The sequence below is a fragment of the Hyperolius riggenbachi genome, chromosome 6 (genome assembly GCF_040937935.1).
Source record: "Hyperolius riggenbachi isolate aHypRig1 chromosome 6, aHypRig1.pri, whole genome shotgun sequence".
NCBI classification, from domain to species: Eukaryota; Metazoa; Chordata; class Amphibia; order Anura; family Hyperoliidae; genus Hyperolius; species Hyperolius riggenbachi.
Genome location: NC_090651.1, coordinates 46197785 through 46223509, shown reverse-complemented (window position 1 = coordinate 46223509; position 25725 = coordinate 46197785). Strand labels below are relative to the sequence as shown.

The 25725-nt window shown below is 47.1% G+C and overlaps 1 protein-coding gene across 3 annotated transcripts in view; it reads left to right on the top strand.

Annotated features, from left to right (window-relative positions):
• TNNI3K (TNNI3 interacting kinase) overlaps positions 1-25725 on the top strand; it is a 409379-nt gene that overhangs the window by 52301 nt on the left and 331353 nt on the right. For all 3 annotated transcript variants that reach the window (XM_068239216.1, XM_068239218.1, XM_068239219.1), the window contains one exon: positions 21452-21550. In XM_068239216.1, coding sequence (XP_068095317.1) covers positions 21452-21550 — 99 coding nt within the window. The remainder of the gene's footprint in view (positions 1-21451; positions 21551-25725) is intronic.

The window sequence follows — 25725 nt, the reverse complement described above, 5'->3', positions numbered from 1 at the left end:
AGAGGATCTGTAACTAAAACAAAACCCCCTCTGGGGGGTACTTGCCTCAGGAGGGGGAAGCCTCTGGATCCTAACGAGGCTTTCCCCGTCCTCCGGTGTCTCGGCAATCCAGTGCTGCAACGGCAGCCCCCGAACCATGGTGAGGTAAATATTTACCTACTGTGATCCTGCGCAGGCACACTAGCGGCTCTCCGTTCGGGTTAAAGGGAACCTTAATTCTAAAAAAAAAAAAAACATGAGTTTTACTTACCTGGGGCATCTACCAGCCCCCTGCAGCCATCCGGTGCCCTTGCAGTCACTTGTGGCTCTTCTGGTCCCCCGCTGCCAGCTAGCTTCATTTTTGCCAACAGGGAGTTGGCCAGCCGCCATGCGTACCTTTTTACGCATTCCCGCTGGTGCAGGAAGCTATTGCGGACATCAAGAAGTACATTTTTAATCATTACGCATTACACCCGTAACGTGTGAAATTGTACTTCTTGGTGCCCGCAATAGCTTCCTGCACCAGTGGGAATGCGTAAAAACGTACGCATGGCGGCCAGCCGACTGCCAGTCGGCAAAAACAAAACTAGCTGGCAGCAGGGGACCGGAGGAGCCATGAGTGACTGCCAGGGCACCGGATGGCTGCAGGGGGCTGGTAGATGCCCCAGGTAAGTAAAACTCATGGTTTTTTTTTAGAATTAAGGTTCCCTTTAAGACGGAAACAGTCAAACCCGATTGGATCCGCTTTACTGCGCAGGCGCATGTCCTTCGCTCCTGCGCAGTAGAATGGATCTGATGGGGTTTAGTTATTTCTGCCTTAATCTAACAATCACACTGCCAATGTCGGGGGAGGGTCGGCAGAGAGTGGTGGTGGGGGGGGGGGGCGACACAGAGGAATGTCATGCAGCAGAGAACATGCCTCTGTTTCCGATCTGAACCCCCCCTTTGCACTACTTCGGGTAAACTTTAAAGTAAACCAGAGATCAAAAGAACTAAATAATCAATACTTACCCAGGGCTTCCCAGGGCGTTAGTTAGTAAGTGTTAGGTTAGGTAACATTACCCATAATCCAACTATTGGAAATACATTACCACATGACCTGGGGCCCACAATTCCAGGCGTTTCGTTGACGTGTTCCAGATGAGGTAATTCAGAGAATATCTCTTCATTCATAATTCTTATGAAACATGAGTTGAACTTCCTCGGCAACCCTCATCATCAGGACCTCCATAGATGTGCTGTGGGAGATGATTAGTTGGGTTTGATGCTCCTACTGATTGTGCTTGTAGTGCAGGTGGTCAGTTCTGGAGATCACACTCCCTCGGGGGTGTAACTAGAGGGGAGAAGCCCCTGCGTTTGCAGGGGGGGCCCAGAACTGTGAAGACCCCAGCTACTAACCTTCCCTACCTCCAATACAGAGGACAATACATCAGATCAGGTGTTTTTTAGAGTTGGGCCGAACCTCCGATTTTAGGTTCGCAAACTTGGTTCGCGAACTTCTGCGGAAGGTTCGGTTCGCGTTAAAGTTCGCGAACCGCAATAGACTTCAATAGGGATGCGAACTTTGAAAAAAAAAATAATTATGCTGGCCACAAAAGTGATGGAAAGGATGTTTCAAGGGGTCTAACACCTGGAGGGGGGCATGGCGGAGTGGGATACATGCCAAAAGTCCCGGGGAAAAATCTGGATTTGACGCAAAGCAGCGTTTTAAGGGCAGAAATCACATTGAATGCTAAATGACAGGCCTAAAGTGCTTTCAAACATCTTGCATGTGTATACATCAATCAGGTAGTGTAATTAAGGTACTGCTTCACACTGACACACCAAACTCACCGTGTAACGCACCGCAAACAGCTGTTTGTGTAGTGACGGCCGTGCTGGACTGGTGCGCACCATGGCGAGAGTGCAGGTTTTGGTGGCTTTACAGCCCATATGGTCGCCTGGCTGATGTAGCTGAATGACAGAACAGTGACTGTCCAGCTGATCAAATTTGGTCTGACCACAATGAGGCAACGACCTTATTATCGTGGGTGTGCCCCCCGAGACACTCATCTAGGCGCCGGTCATTGCTTCATTGTGATACGCAAGCCCCTTCACCACGGCAAGGTAATGATCACAAAGGGGAATGGGCGCATGTACATGCCTTTTCTTTTGTTGTTGCAGCTGCCCGCAGTGCAGCCAGAAAAATTAGGCAGTCATGTACACGCACCAGAAAAATTATTACAGCGGCCGCTGCTAGCAGCGGCCTAAAAAATTCAGCAATCCGCCAGGAGTCCCGGACCCTGTTGGTGGTGGCGGAGAAGATAGTCAAGCGGCCTGCAGGCAGACATGCTGTGTGGAGGGACTGGGAGCGACTTAGTCTTCTTGGGGCAGGCCAGGCAGCCAGTCACACGGCGTGCAGGCAGAGATGCTGTGTGTGCGGGGACTGACTTAGTCTTGGGGCGGGCAGCAGTCCTCCGGGATCCATGCCTCATTCATTTTGATAAAGGTGAGGTACTTAACACTTTTGTGACTTAGGCGACTTCTATTTTCTGTGACAATGCCTCCAGCTGCGCTGAAGGTCCTTTCTGACAGGACGCTTGCGGCAGGGCAGGAGAGAAGTTGGATGGCAAATTGGCTCTGGCCACAGGTCAAGCCTGCGCACCCAGTAGTTCAAGGGTTCCTCATCGCTGTTCACAGCAGTGTCTACATCCACACTTAAGGCCAGGTAGTCGGCTACCTGCCGTTCCAGGCGTTGGTGGAGGGTGGATCCGGAAGGGCTACGGCGAGGCGTTGGACTAAAGAACGTCCGCATGTCCGACATCACCATGAGATCGCTGGAGCGTCCTGTCTTTGACTGCGTGGACACGGGAGGAGGATTAGTGGCAGTGGTACCTTGCTGGCGTTGTGCCGTCACATCACCCTTAAAGGCATTGTAAAGCATAGTTGACAGCTGGTTCTGCATGTGGTGCATCCTTTCCACCTTCCGGTGAGTTGGTAACAGGTCCGCCACTTTGTGCCTGTACCGAGGGTCTAGTAGTGTGGCCACCCAGTACAGGTCATTCCCCTTGAGGTTTTTTATACGGGGGTCCCTCAACAGGCAGGACAGCATAAAAGACGACATCTGCACAAAGTCGGATCCAGTACCCTCCATCTCCTCTTGCTCTTCCTTAGTGACGTCAGGTAAGTCAACCTCCTCCCCCCAGCCGCGAACAATACCACGGGAAGGTTGAGCAGCACAAGCCCCTTGCGATGCCTGCTGAGGTTGTTCTCCTGCCGCTGTCCCCTCCTCCTCCTCCTCCTCCTCCTCCCCCAAAGAAACACCTTGCTCATCATCCTCTGAGTCTGACTCGTCTTCTGCACACAACTTCTCTTCTTCCTCCTCCTCCCCCCTCTGTGCTGCCGCAGGTGTTGAGGAAACAGCTGGGTCTGATGAAAATTGGTCCCATGCCTGTTCCTGCCGTAATGGTTCCTGGTCACGCTCATTCACAGCTTCATCCGCCACTCTACGCACAGCACGCTCCAAGAAGTAAGCGTAGGGAATTAAGTCGCTGATAGTGCCCTCACTGCGGCTTACCAGGTTGGTCACCTCCTCAAACGGCCGCATGAGCCTGCATGCATTTTCCATCAGTGTCTAGTTGTCGGGCCAGAACATCCCCATCTTCCCAGACTGTTTCATTCTACTGTAGTTGTAGAGGTAGTGGGTCACGGCTTTCTTCTGTTCTAGCAGGCGGGAGAACATGAGCAGGGTCGAGTTCCAGCGAGTCGGGCTATCGCAAATGAGGCGTCTCACCGGCATGTTGTTTTTGCGCTGAATTTCCGCAAAGCGTGCCATGGCTGTGTAAGACCGCCTCAAATGCCCACAGAACTTCCTGGCCTGCTTCAGGACATTCGCTAAGCCAGGGTACTTTGCCACAAATCTTTGAACCACTAGATTCATGACATGTGCCATGCAGGGTATGTGTGTCAGCTTCCCCATATGCAAAGCGGCAAGCAGATTGCTGCCGTTGTCGCACACCACGTTGCCTATCTCCAGGTGGTGCGGGGTCGGCCACTCATCCACCTGTTTCTTAAGAGCAGCCAGGAGAGCTGCTCCAGTGTGACTCTCCGCTTTGAGACAAGACATGTCTAAGATGGCGTGACACCGTCTTACCTGGCATGCAGCATAGGCCCTGCGGAGCTGGGGCTGTGTAGCTGGAGAGGAGAACTGCCACTCAGCCAAGGAGGAGGAGGACAGCGAAGAGCATGTAGCAGGAGGAGAGGAGGTGGCAGGAGGCCTGCCTGCAAGCCGTGGAGGTGTCACAATTTGGTCCGCTGCGCCCTGCTTGCCATCGTTCACCACCAGGTTTACCCAATGGGCTGTGTAGGTAATGTAGCGGCCCTGCCCGTGCTTGGCAGACCAGGCATCCGTGGTCAGGTGTACCCTTGACCCAACGCTCTTCGCAAGAGATGACACCACTTGCCTCTCAACTTCACGGTGCAGTTGGGGTATGGCCTTTCTCGAAAAATAAGTGCGGCCTGGCATCTTCCACTGCGGTGTTCCGATGGCCACAAATTTACGGAAGGCCTCAGAGTCCACCAGCCGGTATGGTAACAGCTGCCGAGCTAACAGTTCCGCCACGCCAGCTGTCAGACGCCGGGCAAGGGGGTGACTGGCCGAAATTGGCTTCTTCCGCTCAAACATTTCCTTCACGGACACCTGACTGCTGCTGTGGGCAGAGGAGCAGGAACCGCTCAAGGGCAGAGGCGGAGTGGAGGAGGGTGCCTGTGAAGGTGGAAGGGAGAAAGCGGCAGAAGCAGATAATGCACCTGATGGAGGAGGAAGAGGAGAAGGAGGGTGGCTTTGCTTTTGTGTGCTGCTGCTGCTTTTGCTCAGGTGGCCATCCCATTGCTGTTTGTGCCTTTTCTCCAGGTGCCTTCGTAAGGCACTTGTCCCTACGTGAGTGTTGGCCTTTCCACGGCTCAATTTTTGTTGGCAGAGCGAACAGATGGCTTTGGTCCGATCTGAGGCACACACATTAAAAAATTTCCACACCGCTGAGCCACCCTGGGATGTGGGCACTATGGGGACCTCAGCAGCTGATGCTGAAGGGCAAGTTGGCTGGCTGTACATAGGTGGCGATACATGGTGCCGGACTTTGCCACCAGCTGTTTCTGACGAAGAGCTGCCCCAGCTTCTTTCAGCAACTTCTCTCCTCCTACTACTCTCTGACTCCCCCTCTGAACTGTCCCCCTCTTCATCTCCTCTATTGGGAACATACAGAGGATCCCTATTACCGTCATCATCGTAGTCATCCTGCCCAGCTTCGCTTGCCTCAGACAAATCCAAACTTGCACCATCAGTAGGTCCTTCATCCTCCTGACACGTTACATCCATAGTGTTGCCGCGTAACTCAGACATATGAGCTGGTGAAAATTCATCTGGCTGTAACAACAATGGCTGTGCATCAGTGATTTCACCACTAAATAATTCTTGCGAAGTGTCAAATGCAGCGGAAGTGGTGCTAGTAGTAGCGCTGGTGGCTGAGCAAGATGAGGTGTTCTGTGTCGCTAAATACTCAACCACGTCCTGACAATCTTGGGAGGTGATGGGACGTGCCTTCTTCCGAGCACTGTACTGTGGGCCAGGTCCACACGAAATTACATTTACACGACCTCGCGCAGACCTGCCGGGTGGCCTTCCTCTGGCTCTGGCACTACCTCTTCCTCTACCTGTTTTGTCCATATCGGGTATGCACGGAGTGGTATATCACACTGCGTACACTCACGTAGGTAGGTGGGTTCACTTAACTGCACAGGTATGCGCACTGATGCGGTGGGTTCACTGAACAGAACAGGTATACAGTGGCGGGTTCACAGAACAGGTATGCAGTGGCAGGTTCACTGAACACAACAGGTATGCAGTGGCAGGTTCACTGAACACAACAGGTATGCAGTGGCGGGTTCACTGAACAGGTATACAGTGGCGGGTTCACTAAACAGAACAGGTATACAGTGGCGGGTTCACTAAACAGAACAGGTATACAGTGGCGGGTTCACAGAACAGGTATGCAGTGGCAGGTTCACTGAACACAACAGGTATGCAGTGGTGGGTTCACTGAACAGGTATACAGTGGCGGGTCCACTGAACAGAACAGGTATGCAGTGGTGGGTTCACTAAACAGGTATACAGTGGCGGGTCCACTGAACAGAACAGGTATGCAGTGGCGGGTTCACTAAACAGAACAGGTATACAGTGGCGGGTTCACTAAACAGAACAGGTATGCAGTGGCAGGTTCACTGAACACAACAGGTATGCAGTGGCGGGTTCACTGAACAGGTATACAGCGGCGGGTCCACTGAACAGAACAGGTATGCAGTGGCGGGTTCACTAAACAGAACAGGTATACAGTGGCGGGTTCACAGAACAGGTATGCAGTGGCAGGTTCACTGAACACAACAGGTATGCAGTGGCGGGTTCACTGAACAGGTATACAGTGGCGGGTCCACTGAACAGAACAGGTATGCAGTGGCGGGTTCACTGAACAGGTATACAGTGGCGGGTCCACTGAACAGAACAGGTATGCAGTGGCGGGTTCACTAAACAGAACAGGTATGCAGTGGCGGGTTCACTAAACAGAACAGGTATACAGTGGCGGGTTCACTAAACAGAACAGGTATACAGTGGCGGGTTCACAGAACAGGTATGCAGTGGCAGGTTCACTGAACACAACAGGTATGCAGTGGCGGGTTCACTGAACAGGTATACAGTGGCGGGTCCACTGAACAGAACAGGTATGCAGTGGCGGGTTCACTAAACAGAACAGGTATACAGTGGCGGGTTCACTAAACAGAACAGGTATACAGTGGCGGGTTCACAGAACAGGTATGCAGTGGCAGGTTCACTGAACACAACAGGTATGCAGTGGCGGGTTCACTGAACAGGTATACAGTGGCGGGTCCACTGAACAGAACAGGTATGCAGTGGCGGGTCCACTGAACAGAACAGGTATGCAGTGGCAGGTTCACTGAACAGGTATGCAGTGGTGGGTTCACAGCACAGGTATGCAGTGGTGGGTTCACAGAACAGGTATGCAGTGGTGGGTTCACAGCACAGGTATGCAGTGGTGGGTTCAATGAACAGGTATACAGTGGCGGGTCCACTGAACAGAACAGGTATGCAGTGGCAGGTTCACTGAACAGGTATGCAGTGGTGGGTTCACAGCACAGGTATGCAGTGGTGGGTTCACAGAACAGGTATGCAGTGGTGGGTTCACAGCACAGGTATGCAGTGGTGGGTTCAATGAACAGGTATACAGTGGCGGGTCCACTGAACAGAACAGGTATGCAGTGGCAGGTTCACTGAACAGGTATGCAGTGGCAGGTTCACTGAACACAACAGGTATGCAGTGGCAGGTTCACTGAACACAACAGGTATGCAGTGGCGGGTTCACTGAACAGGTATACAGTGGCGGGTTCACTAAACAGAACAGGTATACAGTGGCGGGTTCACTAAACAGAACAGGTATACAGTGGCGGGTTCACAGAACAGGTATGCAGTGGCAGGTTCACTGAACACAACAGGTATGCAGTGGCAGGTTCACTGAACACAACAGGTATGCAGTGGCGGGTTCACTGAACAGGTATACAGTGGCGGGTTCACTAAACAGAACAGGTATACAGTGGCGGGTTCACTAAACAGAACAGGTATACAGTGGCGGGTTCACAGAACAGGTATGCAGTGGCAGGTTCACTGAACACAACAGGTATGCAGTGGCGGGTTCACTGAACAGGTATACAGTGGCGGGTCCACTGAACAGAACAGGTATGCAGTGGCGGGTTCACTGAACAGGTATACAGTGGCGGGTCCACTGAACAGAACAGGTATGCAGTGGCGGGTTCACTAAACAGAACAGGTATACAGTGGCGGGTTCACTAAACAGAACAGGTATGCAGTGGCAGGTTCACTGAACACAACAGGTATGCAGTGGCGGGTTCACTGAACAGGTATACAGTGGCGGATCCACTGAACAGAACAGGTATGCAGTGGCGGGTTCACTAAACAGAACAGGTATACAGTGGCGGGTTCACAGAACAGGTATGCAGTGGCAGGTTCACTGAACACAACAGGTATGCAGTGGCGGGTTCACTGAACAGGTATACAGTGGCGGGTTCACTGAACAGAACAATTATGCAGTGGCGGGTTCACTGAACAGGTATACAGTGGCGGGTCCACTGAACAGAACAGGTATGCAGTGGCGGGTTCACTAAACAGAACAGGTATACAGTGGCGGGTTCACTAAACAGAACAGGTATACAGTGGCGGGTTCACAGAACAGGTATGCAGTGGCAGGTTCACTGAACACAACAGGTATGCAGTGGCGGGTTCACTGAACAGGTATACAGTGGCGGGTCCACTGAACAGAACAGGTATGCAGTGGCGGGTTCACTAAACAGAACAGGTATACAGTGGCGGGTTCACTAAACAGAACAGGTATACAGTGGCGGGTTCACAGAACAGGTATGCAGTGGCAGGTTCACTGAACACAACAGGTATGCAGTGGCGGGTTCACTGAACAGGTATACAGTGGCGGGTCCACTGAACAGAACAGGTATGCAGTGGCGGGTTCACTGAACAGGTATACAGTGGCGGGTCCACTGAACAGAACAGGTATGCAGTGGCGGGTTCACTGAACAGGTATGCAGTGGTGGGTTCACAGAACAGGTATGCAGTGGTGGGTTCACAGCACAGGTATGCAGTGGTGGGTTCAATGAACAGGTATACAGTGGCGGGTCCACTGAACAGTACAGGTATGCAGTGGCAGGTTCACTGAACAGGTATGCAGTGGTGGGTTCACAGCACAGGTATGCAGTGGTGGGTTCACAGAACAGGTATGCAGTGGTGGGTTCACAGCACAGGTATGCAGTGGTGGGTTCAATGAACAGGTATACAGTGGCGGGTCCACTGAACAGAACAGGTATGCAGTGGCAGGTTCACTGAACAGGTATGCAGTGGTGGGTTCACAGCACAGGTATGCAGTGGTGGGTTCACAGAACAGGTATGCAGTGGTGGGTTCACAGCACAGGTATGCAGTGGTGGGTTCAATGAACAGGTATACAGTGGCGGGTCCACTGAACAGAACAGGTATGCAGTGGCAGGTTCACTGAACAGGTATGCAGTGGTGGGTTCACAGCACAGGTATGCAGTGGTGGGTTCACTGAACAGGTATGCAGTGGTGGGTTCACAGCACAGGTATGCAGTGGTGGGTTCACAGCACAGGTATGCAGTGGTGGGTTCACAGCACAGGTATGCAGTGGTGGGTTCACAGCACAGGTATGCAGTGGTGGGTTCACAGCACAGGTATGCAGTGGTGGGTTCACAGAACAGGTATGCAGCCAGACAGGAACAAGTTAAGCCTAACTAATCTTTCCCTGAGAGACAGTCTGCAGCAGCTCGCCCTACTCTCACTAACGCAGGCAGCACACGAGTGACCGTAATGGCCGCCGCTGCCTGCCTTATATAAGGGGGGGTGGGGCTCCAGGGGCTAGTGTAGCCTAATTGGCTACACTGGGCCTGCTGACTGTGATGTAGAGGGTCAAAGTTGACCCTCCATGTGCATTATGGGGCGAACCGAACTTCCGCAAAGGTTCGCCTGCGGGACGCGAACGCGAACCACTGAAGTTCGCATGGAACCGTTCGCAGGCGAACCGTTCGGCCCAACTCTAGTGTTTTTGTGGCTACACTTGTTATGGGAGTGAAGATCATGATGGCCACACCTGTTGTATGACAAAATGGGGAAGACGAAAGACTGGCACCAGATGAACCAGAGGCAATGAGTACACCGGATCCTGTACCAGTAGCTAGGACGTGCTCTCAAGAACATACATTAGCATGATAGGAACAGACAAATGGAGGCACTGTTGAAGCAGAAAAATGGTACCTTTAATCCACGGTGGAACAGACAACGGGGTTCACAGTGGGGGTGAGGGGGTGCCTGACAGCTGTTTCGCTAAGAAAGCTTCTTCAGAGGCAAATAAAGAACCTTGAGTAACTTGTACAAAATGGGGAAGACGAAAGACTGGCACCAGATGAACCAGAGGCAATGAGTACACCGGATCCTGTACCAGTAGCTAGGACGTGCTCTCAAGAACATACATTAGCATGATAGGAACAGACAAATGGAGGCACTGTTGAAGCAGAAAAATGGTACCTTTAATCCACGGTGGAACAGACAACGGGGTTCACAGTGGGGGTGAGGGGGTGCCTGACAGCTGTTTCGCTAAGAAAGCTTCTTCAGAGGCAAATAGGTTCTTTATTTGCCTCTGAAGAAGCTTTCTTAGCGAAACAGCTGTCAGGCACCCCCTCACCCCCACTGTGAACCCCGTTGTCTGTTCCACCGTGGATTAAAGGTACCATTTTTCTGCTTCAACAGTGCCTCCATTTGTCTGTTCCTAACCTGTTGTATGACCCTTGTGAGATGGACCCCCAGGCCGTGAAGGGCAGTAAGGTAAAGGAAGAGGTGTGCACATTTAGGCAGGGACGGATCTAGAACAAGTTGCCCCAAGTTGCGCCTGGGGCAAGGTCAGGTTTTGGCGCCTAAACTGCCATTCCCCATCCAAATTTTGCCGCCTTTTTAAGAATTCAACAAACTGCGCCTGGGGCAAGAGACCTGCTTGCCCCCCCCCCCCCCCTAGATCCGTCCCTGCATTTAGGGGTCTGTTTCGCTGGAGGCCCCCATGAATTGTAGTTATGCCACTGCACTTGCTGTTGTGATTTGGGCATCAGACGGTGGAGTTATTTTGTATTTGAGACTGAAATATGGCAAAAGATGTAGGCTGGGGGCTGTTACTGACTGACTGTGTTTGGAATTGGGCTCTAACTCAGTAACTTGCCAGCTAAAGAGAAAAGTCATCAGGGAGTTCTACAGAAATGCTAGATCACTGAATTAAAAGTGATAATGTTTTCCTTAGTGATAATTTACTGCATCTGTTTCAGCGTTGTTCCAACGCCGACGCTCTGGGAGTTCTGCAAGCTTATCTTGTGAAACAGAACTCTTAATGCGCTGTGTGCAGCTGAAGAACAGCGAGGAAAAGGCTGGCGCTCTGCAGCAAACGAGGAGATTGCCGATGCTTTATCTGTTCAATAAAGTTTTTGCATTCAGATAAAAACCAAAACTGGGGAAAAGAAACGCCTGGGTTGCCTATTGCATTCAATCTGATGTTAAAGCAGCAGGGACAGCCATACTATCCCATACAAAAAAAACATATATAAGTAGATTAAAGGGAACCTGATGTGAGATGAATATGGAGGCTTCCATATTTACAGTATTTCCTTTTAAACAATACTAGTTGCCTGGCAGTCCTCCTGATCCTCTTCCTCTAATACTTTTAGCCATAGACCCTGAACAAGCATGCAGCAGATCAGGTACTCTGACTCAGCTGACTCAAGTTTTACTGGATTAACCATATACTTGGCCCAGGGTTTTGACTCAGACACTATTTATGCCAGAAGATGAACAGGGCTGCCAGGCAACCGGCATTGTTTACAAGGAAATAAATATGGCAGCCTTTTCTGGTTTTTTTTGTTTTGTTTTTTGTTCTGGCCATAATTACAAGCCCCTATGATTAAAAAAGCTGAGTCTCTAAGGCAACTATGTATTTATTTATTTTAAGCTGATTTTTTTTTTACAAGTTTTTTTTTTTTGGGTGGGGGAAATGTAATTTATTAATTTTATTAATATTGTGTATGTACATATTATGTATGTGCCTGTATGTGTTAAATACTTTTTGGCCACAAGATGGCTCTAGTGAACACTCTCCCGTTATAGGAAGTTATCACTTTTTATTTTTTTACATTTTGTTAACTGTGACAGTTTCCTGTTTTTGTGAATGGACGTGGCCGCTGTTCGAGGTCACGTCCATTCATTCCAGGCGTTGCGATTGGTTCTCTTCCCCAATCACTTAGCACGGGATCCAGACGGAAACGGCATCGGTAGCGGCGCGCACATGTGCGGAGCGGCGGCGGGAACGCGCGATGTATTAAAACGTCATGTTGCCGTTAACAGGCTAAAGCATGACGTTTTAATCCGATACATTGTCATTAAATGGTTAAAAAGGCTCTGTTAGAACTAATTAGCCTTGTGCTTGGTTTTGTGCAACAAAGGATGTTTGCTGCAAAGGTGGTTCAGCCTCTATTAAAAGTCTGAAGTGACTTGACACCATCTGCTTTCCTGTAGATGAATATTGCCCTCCCTCTCTTGAACTGTAACCGTGTTGATTATGTATTAAGTTTAGTGGCGGGATGACAAGGAATATCTTTGAAGTGTTTTTCTGAGAAGCCTAGAGAGTCAATATTAGATTGTGTGGATTTTAACTCTTGTGAGCCAGGAATGTTTCTGTATGAGGAAGTGTCTCCCTTGAATATACAGTATCCTGGCATGAAATTGTGTCACTTTTTTTTTGTAGCTGCTCTTTCTGTATTTGGTATTTCCATTTCCATCTCTTAGGGCTTGTTCACAATAAGAGCGTTTTTGCCTTTTTTTAAGTGCCGGCGATTTTCAAAATCGCTCTAAAAGCGCTTGTGCAATGATTTCCTATAAGACTCCCTATCGATGATGATCTGCTCATCAAAGCACTGCCTGTACCATTTTTGGGGCGATTTGCCTCAATGGAAGGTATAGAGAAATCACAAAATGCTTGAAAAAGTGCTGTGTACAGCGATTTCCCCAGCGCTTTCATGAATAAATACATTGTATTTATTATTTCCGAATCAAAGAGTTCACTTCCTGCCTTGCGTCATTAAGTGAAAAAACAAATTGCTGTGCAAAAGCGCTTAGAAAAGCGCTTTATAAAAAATTGCAGCATGCAGGTAAGCGCCGGGAGGCACTAAAAAAGATCGCTCACAAATTCGCAAAATGCTGGCATCAGCAATTCCGATTTTAGATGTGCTCTGATCTCACAACCAGAGGTGGCCTTTGGGAGGGGGTGAGTAGGGCAGCCGTCTCAGGCCTCGCACCAAAAGGGGCCGTGCGCGGGGACTACGTTCATGCCGTGCCGGCAACTCACCTAAAAGCCCCCCCTCAGGCTCTTTCTGGTAGGCTCAGGCGCTGACCTGGTGGTGCATGTCCTTGATCGCTTGCCCTTGACCAGGAGCGTTCTGCACATGACATCACAATTAGCATAATATGCATGCACAGGTTGCTCCCGCATGCGTATTATGTTGCAATACCGCTGACCAGGAAGAGCCTCAGCTTAAAGTGAACTTTAAGTCAGAAATAAAAAATGAGTTTTACTCACCTGGGGCTACCCTCAGCCCCCTGCAGCTGATCGGTGCCCACGTAGAGTCGCTCTGATGCTCCTGGACCCGCCGGCGGCTACTTCCGGTTTCGCCGTCAGCTGCCAACAGGCTGGGAAGGCGAGTGATTCTTCGCAAGGAAGGCCGCAATAGCAGTATAGGGGGTGCTATTGTAGCTGGGAACCTTTAAAGTTTTTTTTTTTTCCAGGTGAGTGGAGCCTGGAGCTGAAGGGGGCTGGAAGGGTATACCATAAGCAGGTGCTGTGTCCAGTGGTTACTGGATGAGTTGAAACTAATGTAGCCTGTAATTTGACGACTCCAGCAGCGGGTTCGGCAGAAGAAACGAGTGGTATCTAGTTTGTTAATTTTGCATGCAAAATGTTTCTGAATCATTAATTCAGTTGGTTAAAGACCACTAAACCAATGTAAGAATTACAATACGTAATGTAATCAAACAGGCGAAAGGTAGTACCATTGGCCGTTTGATTACGTTAAGTATTGTAAGTGTTCCTATATTGGTTGGCTTAGTGGCCTTTAACAAACTTAGTTGTTTTTAAACAATAATAAGGTGTGCTTCATTAGATACAGACAAGCCTGTGAGCATGGTGGTATGGTATATGGCCTACACTTATGGCATGTGACACTCACTCCAGGCCCCGTGTATTCTAAGGCCGCCTCTGCTCACAGCGCTCAGTCAGCAGCAGTATGCCCAGCAAGCTATAACTTCTTACACTGGATCCTTAGGTACCCAGTCGAAGTACCTTTGTCATTGCATGTCCTGAACCTACAGCATTTGCCAATTATCTTTCTACCCTCTGTAATTAGTACATTGTTCAAAGCACCATTGACCCCCTCAACAGACTTCAAGCTCTATCCCAGTGATTTCCTAGACGTTGCCCTCCTGAAAAACCTTCTGTTGGCCAGCTAGTCCAGTTCCAGTCAGCTGCCTTGGCCAACTTCAATTGAATTTCAGCCTGATTCCTAGCCCAGCTCTGCCATGTCTTAGCTTGTTGCCCAGGCTGACTGTCAAGTTCCAGCTTGCTGTGTAGGCCAGCCCTGCCATGTTCCAACCCACTACCCAGGCTGATTGTCAAGTTCCAGCTTGCTGTGTAGGCCAACACTGCCATATTCCACCCCACTGCCCCAACTGACTATCGAGTTCCAAATTTCTGCCTAGGCCAACACTGCCATGTTCCACCCCACTGCCCAGGCTGACTGTTGAGTTCCACTCGAGTCTCTCGAATTTACCCTGCAACCCAGCCCAACTCTAGCGAGTTCCAGCCTGCTGCCTATCACAAGTGTTGGATTCCAACCTTCTCCCCTTTCCAACTTTACTAAGTCCCAGGCTCACAGCCAGCTTTCAAACCCAAACCTCACGAATTCCAGCTCTTGCCACATGACTTCTGCTGTTCCTGTTGCCTTTGCCCAACTGTATCAGATAACCTCTGCCACTGTTGCCCAGACTCGCCAAATGATTTCCTTCACTTGCAACTATCCTCAGTAAACAACTTCTGAGATCTTGCAGCCAGATCGTCTGGTTTCTAAGCTGCTACACCCTTGATGCTTCAGCTTCTGAGTTCCTACCTCCGTAGTCAAGTACAATTGCTCCTACCCAGCCGTACAACTCCCACAATTACCATACAGTACTAGCTGAGATTATCTGCTACTATAGGGTCTTCTGTAGTCCATATTCCTAGATTCATTGAAGTATTTTCAGGGCTTCTAGCCAAATTTGGTACTTTCTTCCTTTTTGGAGGCAAAGCCATTCTTATTGAACTCTGCAGTGTTCCCAAATCCTCTTGGTCTTCTGGAAAGTGGTTTCTCTTAAAGGACAATTGTAATCAGAGGGATATGGGGGCTGCCATATTTATTTAAAACAATACCACTTTCCTGGCTATTCTGCTTATCACCTGCCTCTAATACTTTTAGCCATAAAACCTGAACAAGCATGCCGCAGATCATGTGTTTCTGACATCCTTGTCAGATCTGAAAAAAGTATGATATAATGAATTGTATGTGTAGTACAAATAACAGATAGAACATTAGTAGCAAAGAAAAGAGTCTCATATTTTCTTTTCAGTTATATAGATTTTCTTTTATAACATTGCATCATTTTGTCATATTTGCAGTTAAGAAACCACACCCTGTCTTTTAAGCTGTAAAACAAAGCAGAAATAAAGACCCTTTGAACTTCCTAGCGGTAAAACCTTATCTCAAGCTGTTTAAGTGCTTCAGAAAACAGGACTGCATTTAACCTGACCCAGTGGGTCGGAGAGCTCAGAGAAGCTCTTTTGCATAGATAACAACTGAAGTTTTATTTTTTTTAACTCTTCCTGTACCGGAAAACAACACGAGACTTTGTTCTTCGCTACTAATGTTCTATTTCTTAGCTGTACTACACATACAATGCATGATCTCAGAAGTTTATTTTCTCTTAAGGTTTGCTTTAAAGAGAATCTGTACTCTAAAATTCTTACAATAAAAAGCATTCCATTTTATTCATTATGTTCTCCTAGGCCCCTCTGTGCTGTTTCTGCCACTTCCTGCTGCTATCCTGGCTTGTAATTGCCAGTTTTAGGCAGTGTTTACAAACAAAAGACATGGCTGCTAACCAGAGTGTGATAGACTTGAGAGTAGCTCAGTCTCTGACTCATACAGAGCTTGGAGAGGGTGTGTATAGCTTCTGCCAATGACAAGCAGTGCAGCACATTCCACACATTCCAGCCTCAGCTGACAGAGCCGACAGAAGAGAGAAGATTAGATCATATAACAGAGATAACACAGCCACTGTCCAACTAGAAAAGGCTGCAGTAACACAGACCACATTAGAACAGGTATAGGAACGTATAGGATAGTAGGATAGAAGAAATAAGGCTGAAAATTTTGTTACAGAGTCTCTTTAAAGGTGTCTCAAGGATGTCTGCTTATATATATATATATATATATATATATATATATATATATATATATATATATAATCCCCCCCCCCCCCCAATCCTTCCCAGTGACAGTCACATTACTGTGGATTTGGAAGTGGTAAGTAAACTAAACATATGTAGGCCTAAGCATATTTTAATGTTGGTTTTAAGCAATGTATGTAATTGGGGCTGTTAATTACATTTTATATGTAAACAAACGTAAACACTGATCAAAAACAGATCAGAGCATATTCAGAAGTATTGTCTCCCTATGTCTAAGAAAGTATAACTTAATTTATCCTTGACCTTTATAAGCTTTTTCTTTTGAGATCTTTATGAACTTTTTCTTTTTAGATAAGAAGAAAGGAAATGTAGTTTGTGCAGTAGCCTTGCTTTCAGTCCATGCTTTTTGTTGCTTTTCTTTTCTGTACTTCTATACTGACAAGCACTTGTTGTATTTGAGAAATAAATTGTTTTTTAGCCTACTCTGCTTTTCTTGAAACCACTTCAGATCCGCGCCTTCAAAACCTTCAGAGCTCTGTACTCCGTTCAGGCTTTTGGAGTTGTGCTTTATTGACATTTAACTTCTCCTTGATTCTATAGCCAACCTTGCTGACCTATACATGTTTTTTAGAGGCTAGATGGGAATTTCTTTTGATGCTTTAAATTGGTCAAATATTGTTTAATTTATTTCAGAAGTAGAAGGTTGACAGAAATGCGTACGTTAAAAAGGGGCGCTGGGAAAAAAGGGCGCCGGGTTTTTAACGATAAGCATGGATAACGTTTAAAAATGTATTGTACTGTATTTCGTTTAAAATTAATGTTTTTTAAAGTTATAAATCATTAAATAATGTGCATTAAATCGGCAATTGTAAAAACGTTAATCTTTCGTTTAAATACTGAAACGTATAATAACGTTAAAAAAAAAAATTACTAAGTAACCCTCCCTGTACCTACCCCTAACCCCTAGACCCCCCTGTTGATGCCTAAACCTAAGACCCCCCCTGTTGGTGCCTAAGTAACCCTCCCTGTACCTACCCCTAACCCCTAGACCCCCCTGTTGGTGCCTAAACCTAAGACCCCCCTGTTGGTGCCTAAACCTAAGACCCCCCTGTTGGTGCCTAAACCTAAGACCCCCCTGTTGGTGCCTAAACCTAAGACCCCCCTGTTGGTGCCTAAACCTAAGACCCCCCTGTTGGTGCCTAAACCTAAGACCCCCCTTTTGGTGCCTAAACCTAAGACCCCCTGTTGGTGCCTAAACCTAAGACCCCCCCTGTTGGTGCCTAAACCTAAGACCCCCCTGTTGGTGCCTAAACCTAAGACCCCCCTGTTGGTTTTTTCGTTTAAAAATAATGTAAAAAAAATGTACTGTTTTTCGTTTAAAAATAATGTTTGAAAAAAAATATTGTACTGTTTTTCGTTTAAAAATAATATTTAAAAATGTATAAATCATTAAATAATGTGTAATCCTGAGAAGCAGTAATAAAACATTAAGTCTCCGGGCGCCGCTTTTAAAACGTTATTTTTCACCGGCGCCCTTTTTTCCTATCGGGCGCCCATTAAACAATATTTATTATGGGAGTGAATGGCGGCGCCCGATTTGTCCACTAGCCTCAGGCGCCCGAATTTACTGTTTCCGACAGAAATAAATCTCATAAATCTAAAATCAAATTCATAGTGTTTAGTTTTTTTATCCCAAGATGTGTTTTCTACTTCTCTATAATGCTACGCTTTAAATAATGTCTTTTTATATTACATTTTAATGTTTTTTTATGACCTAAAATAAATTATATCTATTCTGATTTTTTTGAAAAAAACATGCATCCTCACAAATCCCAAACCCCACAATGCATCAAAAAAATAGAGAGGTGATATATACTGTATTAGGCTTGGCACACAACATAATTAACATTGGCACACAAAATTACATTTAGAGTAAGGGCTCATTTCCACTATAGCGAATCCGCATGCGTTGTCCGCATGCGGATTCGCACAGCCAATACAAGTGGATGGGCTTGTTTCCACTTGTGCGTTGTGCGGAGCGTTTTTGTGTGCGGGGAAAATCTGCACGGCAGAGCCGTCAGAATTCGCTCCCCGCACACCGCTAAGCGAATCGCATACAATGTATCTAATAGGGAAATCGCATGCGGTTTTGGCATGCGTTTTTCCCCGCGATTTCGCTTAGGAGGTAATGTTAATTTACACAGGCAGGCGATTTCGTATGCGATTTCGCTTAGGAGGTAATGTTAATTTACACAGGCAGTGACATGGTTAAAATCGCCCACCTACTACCCTATGCGAAATCGCATGCGAAATCGCAGGAAAAAAAGCATGCAAAATCGCACCCGCATGCGATTTCGTCTGCGGTGATTTCCCGGCGATTCCGCACCGCACAAGTGGAAATGCAGCCTAAAGAAACGGAACAGATTTCAGTGGATGCAAATGGGCCCTATGCAAAGTAATGGGATCCCTTCACATCAGTAGTGTTGATCCTAATCAACAAATGGTACTAAATTTTTTGCACAATTTCACAATTATGCATATACGTAATTACGATTTGCAAATTCAATTGATTGTGTGTAGTCATTTGTAATTTCGCAATTTTAGCAGTGAATAGCGCAGCCCTCATACAAGCTATTGACACCAAAATTGCTACATATGTTAAGGAGAATAGTGGGTACAAGTCAAAAAAAGAATTTTGCAAAAAGACCTTAGGGTTGGAACCCACAAGGGCGATTTTCCGAGCATTTTTGGAGCGTTTGAAAATGCTGCGTTTTGTAAAAACGCTCAGCTACTGTTAATGGATGGGGCAACTTCAACTGGAGCGATTGCGATTCAGAAAATCGCAAGCGCAGGACATGCAGCATTTTGGGAGCGGTAGCGCTTCAATGTAAAGTATATCATCGCTGGCGTAATCGCTCAGCAGAACTTGCACGGGGCGATTTTGTTAGCGTTTTCAAGTTACTGCACACTGTAACAAGATTAAAATTGATTGAAAGGACCAATTAGACTTTAAAACGCTAATCGCTAATCGCTACACAACCACTGGCAAATTGATACACTTGTTAAAATCGCTCCCTAAAACGCTCATTAACCCTCTGGGAGATACAATTACATCGCCCAGGAGGGGGCGCAGCACTTTTTAAAATTTTTTTTTTTAAATCATGTAGCTAGCCTAGCGCTAGCTACATGATAGCCGCTGTGCAGCGGCATCCCCCCACCCCCTCCGATCGCCTCTGGCGATCAGTGCAAGCAGGAGATTCTGCTCAGAATGGATCTCCTGCTTGGCTTTCCCCGTCACCATGGCGACGCTCGCGATGACGTCACCTACGTCATGACGTCAGAGGGAGTCCCGATCCACCCCTCAGCGCTGCCTGGCACTGATTGGCCAGGCTGCGCAAGGGGTCTGGGGGGGTGGGGCTGTGCGGCACGGCGGGTAGCGGCAGATCGGCGGCGAGCGACAGCAATTGGAAGTTACACGCAGCTAGCAAAAAAAAATTATGCAAATCGGCCCACCGGGGCCTGAGAAAACCTCCTGCGCCACATAACCCGAGCTCAGCTCGGGATTATCGCCCAGGAGGTTAAACCGCTTACAAACTGCTCATACAAAATGCTAGAGCTTGCGATTAGCGATTGCGTTTTGTAGTGGGTTCCAGGCCTCATAGTTTTTGAGAACCTCGATTTTAAAAATGCAAGTAAAAATGGTGTTTAAACTTAGAAAAATTACATTTTAAAAAACAATTTTTCTTTGCATTTTAAAAAACGAGTTTCTGAAAAACTACAACGTCTTTTTGAAAAATTATTTTTGTGATTTAAACCCACTAATCTGCTTAACATATGTAGCAATTTTGGTAGCAATAGCAGGTATGGGGGCTTTGCTATTAACCTCTAAATTCGGCACAAAATTATGCGAAATTTCGCAAAAATTACATAAAAAATTACACGACACTTTAAAATACTACAATTACATACGAAATTAATTACGATTTTCTCTGCAATTTCGCATTACGATGCATAATTGTGAATTTTGATGCAAAATTTCGGCCCACCACTGCACATCAGTCCGATTCGTAACAGATCCGTTATGACGAAAGGACCGCATATATAGGGAGTCTATATTATAGGGAGTTCATTGATCCATCGGTATTTGTACACATAAAGGGTTACTCCGCATGATAAACGAAGGTTTGTGTGCGATCACTCATGTGAAACACGCACATGATCGCGCGCAAACCTTAGTTTACACACGATGGTTATCCTTTGCGTGCGCAAACCTTTGCGCGTGTTAGATTGCTGTGATAGCAGTTATCACGCTTTAGTGAATTAAGCCCATAGAGTGGTGAGGACCACCCTGCACCGCTTTTGGGGCTTGATTCACTAAACCGTGATAACTGATATCACAGTTGCGCTAGCGTTTTGCGTGCGTTACAATGCGCGTAACGATTTTCAATGCACAATCATGAATTTTCGTGCACAATCATGACTTTTCCATGTGCAAGCCTGAATTTTCGTGCGACAATTTGTGATTGCACGCGAAAATCGTTACGCGCGTTATAACGCGCACAAAACACTGGCGCGACCGTGATATCATTTTTCACGGTTTAGTGAATCAAGCCCTTAGTGTGAACGGGCCCTGAATTGAGGCAGGAGTCCACCATTTTCTCAGAGGGGCCGTCACCTGGTCACTGAACCTAAGGATCCCTCTGTGAGGTTGGGTTTAGAAATGCAGGGCTAAAAACTCTCGGTATTGAGCTTATTTTGCCATGAGGGAAAATGAAAACGATGTATTCCCATATTATTTCAGTCAGACAAGGGTTGCTTCAACCATTTTAGGCCTTCAGGCGTCTATTACCCATCATGCTAGTCTTCCCCATTTGCAGAGGGCCTGATCCCAGATGAAATGAAAGATGGCTCTTGTCTCTGCAGCTTCAGGGAGCAGAATTAAAAGGCGATTACTAAACTTTCACGCTGTTTTAAGACACAATAAAGAACACAAATGCTCTTCTCTTTCTTTAAAGACGCCAGCGTAGCTTTATGTGGAAATAACAGGTCAATGTTAAACGATCTCTGCCGTTCCCTCACGTTATTGGCTCATTTCACGCGGAGATCACGCTGTGTCACGTTTGGTAATTTAGTCTTTCCCCCAAGGACAAACACATTTCTTTCCTATTCAGCGCCTATCGATCACACCCGTCCATTGTTGGCGCCCGCGTGTAGCATGACGGACGATGTTTACATGTCAATGCGCCGCTGTCACTTCCATGTTTAAGTGTCATATGTGATGTCTTTATTCTTTACTCAGGCTGTCGACATTTTGCTGCAGCACGGAGCGTACGTCAATGTTCAGGATGCCGTCTTCTTCACCCCGCTGCACATCGCGGCCTACAACGGGCACGAGCAGGTGAGGAGCGTACCGCAGGAAGTTTAACAAAACCTCTGGTAATTACTGTTCCTGATGGAAACCAAAAGAATGAATTATCTTGGAGAAGTCTCAGGAGATTACCGCACTCCAATACCCAGGCTCACACTGATTGCAAAAGGTGTTCACTATGCAGAGTAGAAAAAAAAATCATATAACAATATATTGTACAAAAATGCACTCACATTGCTATTACTTAAAGGGATACTGTAGGGGGGCCGGCGGGAAATGAGTTGAACTTACCCGGGGCTTCTAATGGTCCCCCGCAGACGTCCTGTGCCCGCGTAGCCGCTCACCGATGCTCCGGCCCCGCCTCTGGCTCACTTCTGTAATTTCTGACTTTAAAGTCAGAAAACCCCTGCGCCTGCGTTGCCGTGTCCTCGTTCCCGCTGATGTCACCAGGAGTGTATAGCACAAGCCCAGTATGGTCTGTACCTGTGCAGTACGCTCCTGGTGACATCTGGGGAAGCGAGGACACGGTAACGCAGGCGCAGGGGTTTTCTGACTTTAAAGTCAGAAATTACAGAAGTGAACCGGAGGCGGGGCCGGAGCATCGCTGAGCAGCTACGCGGGCACAGGATGCCTGCGGGGGACCATTAGAAGCCCCGGGTAAGTTCAACTCATTTTCCCCCGACCCCCCCTACAGTATCCCTTTAAAGAGAAACTCCAACCAAGAATTTAACTTCATCCCAATCAGTAGCTGATACCCCCTTTTACATGAGAAATCTATTGCTTTTCACAAACAGACCATCAGGGGGCGCTGTATGACTGATTTTCTGCTGAAACCCCTCCCACAAGAAGCTCTGAGGACCATGGCAGTTTCCCACAATGTAACAAGGTTCACAGACAGGAAATAGCTGTTTACAGCTGTCTCCAACTGCCAAAACAGCTAGCAGCAGCTACATAACCTGCCCACAGTAAAATGTCACCATGTAATAAATGTCAGAATGTAAATCGGGGAGAGGAAAGATTTTACAATGAGCAAACACTGACTAAATCATTTATACATAATTACTGTAAAAATGAAGCACTTTATTACATTATTTTCACTGGAGTTCCTCTTTAAAGAGACTCTGAAGCGAGTCAAAATACATGTTTTTAACTTCTATTTATGGTAAGCACTATAGCTAGTGCTAAAACGCTGCATCCCCACGGCAAAACAAGGGGTTTAAACCCCCTAAATCCCCTGTGCAAAATCCACGACTTTCTTGGTCATGGATTTTGCTGCCCATGGAGGCAGAGCTCTGAGCTGCAGCTCTGCCTCCATGAGCGTCAATCTGCCCACGGATCTCCACCTCTCCCCCGCCCTCAGTGAAGGAAGATTGAGAGGGGAGGGGAGAGGCGGCGATCAGCGGGGATTGACGCTCCAAGAAGCAGAGCTACAGCCATAAGCTCTGCCTCAAGCAGGAAGCACTCCCCGCACTTAGCACAGGGGATTTGGGGGGTATAAACCCCTCGTTTTGCCGCGGGGATGCAGCGGTTTATTACTAGCTATACTGCTTAACATAAATAGAAGTTAAAAAACTTGGATTTTGACTCACTTCAGAGTCTCTTTAAAGTAATTTGCATATTTCAGCAGTGATGCATCGTGGGAGACATCTCGGATGCTCACTACAACCTGAATTATTGCAAATACTTTCTGTTTTAAGAAAGCAAACTTTTGTTTTCCTTAGCATTTTAGTAAGAGGGCTTTTTGGTCCATTGTAGCCCCTTACACACTCTAATGAGTTCTGGTTCACCATGAGCTTGCTGGGTAGTCTGTAACTCTGGGTGTTTCAAGTCCTACTCCATAGAGCCACATTAATCCATGCCATGCACTGATGAGGATCAATCAATCCGAAACAGTCTGTATGCATGCTGGATTTGTGTGGCTCTGTAAAATTGAAAAACCTGACACATCATTGCATTTCAGGGGATCTGGAGGTGTGTTTAGCCCACAGGGACAACAATGGGTAATTTGCATATTCAGCAGTGATGCATCGTGGGAGAAATCACGGAGCTAACTCCAACCTGAATTTTTGCAAATACTTTCTGTTTCAAGAAAGCAAATTTTTGCTTTTCTTAAAGTGAACCCGAGGTGAAAATAAACTGATGAGATAAACAATCATATTTATCTTCCTACTCGTAAAAAGGATTTTCTTTTATATTTAAACATTTCCAAAGTAGGTTGAATGTTTTACTGTCTCTAATTAGTGGCTGTCCCAGAGTTTTTAAAAAAAGGTCAATAGTTCATGTATTTTATCTCTCCCTGCCCTCAGAAGTTGTATTCTACCAGGAAAACTTTTATGGCTGTAATTTGCTTATCAGTGAGGCCTACAGTATTCCCATATTTATCCCATCATGCCACTTATCACCACGGGTAGACTTTAAATCTAGCTAAACACATACCAGAAAAGAAAAATGATCTTTTGCTGTTCTCCCATATGGCTAAACATTTTTTGGGCCCAGGTGTATGTCTCCAAGACCAAACCAGATAAAGGCCTCAATTCACTAAGGTATAATAATTTAGGTCAGTAAAATACTGCATATTATATATTTTACACTTTTTTTTCCAAATTCACTAAAATTTCCCACTTGCGTTACAAGTTCGACAATATACCGAAAAAAAACCCATGCTTCAATTCACCAGCTGTGGAGCAGGTCAGGCAGGAAGCTGTCAGGGTTTTTTCTATCCAGTGCATCCCTGATATCCATTTAGATGTGTTGCAGCCACTAGAGGGAGCTCTTCTGTATACCAGTATATAGATATGTAAATCTAAAGGGATACAGGAAAGCCTTTTTAAATGTCTCCTTTTCCTGCTCTGCCGTTCTGAAGTCCCACCCACCCTCCAGATTATCGTATTAAATGGGGGGAGAAGTAGGGCTGTGTGGCTCTCCCTATTGGCTGTCTGCTACATCTGTCAATATGTTACCGCATGGAGAGTGTGAGTTATTGGCTGGTTAGGGCTGGAAGTAAATACCGAACACCTTTACTTGATTCACCAATCGTAAATTGCTATTTCTTGACATTTCTTGACGCATTTACCGCACAAGTCGGTAATTTACCTCACTAACCGATGATTTTTTTTCCAGTACAGTAAGTTTAGTGAATTGGCATTTGGCAAGTGATCAGTAAAATCAGCTCTTCTCTTCATTACTGAATGCTTAGTGAACTGAGGCCAAAATGTTGTAGCAAATCAAAGAGGCACTGTAGTGACATATAGAAGAATGCAGTAAAATCAAGATGCCCACTTTTACTGTAATTTTCCTGTTTTCATCATCAGAATCCCTTCCTATATCTATAGATTGTTGTAGATCGGTAATTACTCACATACACAATTCAGCCCCTCTGCCAGCACAGTGAGTACTGGGTGTGTGATTTCTCTGATTAGTGCAGTTGCTGCCCCCCCCCCCCCCTGGCTTGTAATGTGTCCTGCTTTGTGCAGCTAACTATAGTAGCAGTGGTACAATGTGCTAAGCCCCAGCATGTGTGAGAAAACGCGGAAAAGCCGCCACGAGTACTCAGAGTAAGGCGGCTAATTCCGCGTCCAACATGGCAGCTTGCGCGCATGGGCCTGCATCCACCGATGGAGCGCGGAGAAACCGTCGCATGCCCAGTGAACAAGGCAGCGGATTCCGCGTCCGACGCGGCGGTTTGCACGCATGGACCTACCACTGGCAGTATGGTTGAACGCGGAGAAACCGCCGCATGCTCTGACAGCGGTGCGGCTGGCCCCGCGTTCAAACCAGCAGATACATTACAACACATGTCTGGTGTGGCTGGGACTGATAGTCCACACAGGTTCAGAAGGACGCGCGCGCGTGTTGAGAGGCAGAGCCTTTATGACAGTCAGAAGGGTGACAGCTGATCCAGCCGGTCAGCTGACAATTCTACCAGATTTCATTGGTCCAGCACTTAGGGGAGGCGCAGGAGAGCGCTGGTGTATATATACTGGGTGCTGGTCATTTCTCTGGTGTCTGGCGTTGCGATCACTACGTGGTAGCACTCAGACCTTGTCAGTATCTGTGATATTTTCTGTGTTATTACTTCAGGCTAGTTCCAGGGTGTTGATGATCAAGGAACTCACACCCAAGACTAGGGAATTGTATTACCATTCTGTTATTACTTCAGACTAGTTCCAGGGTGTTGATGATCAAGGAACTCACACCCAAGACTA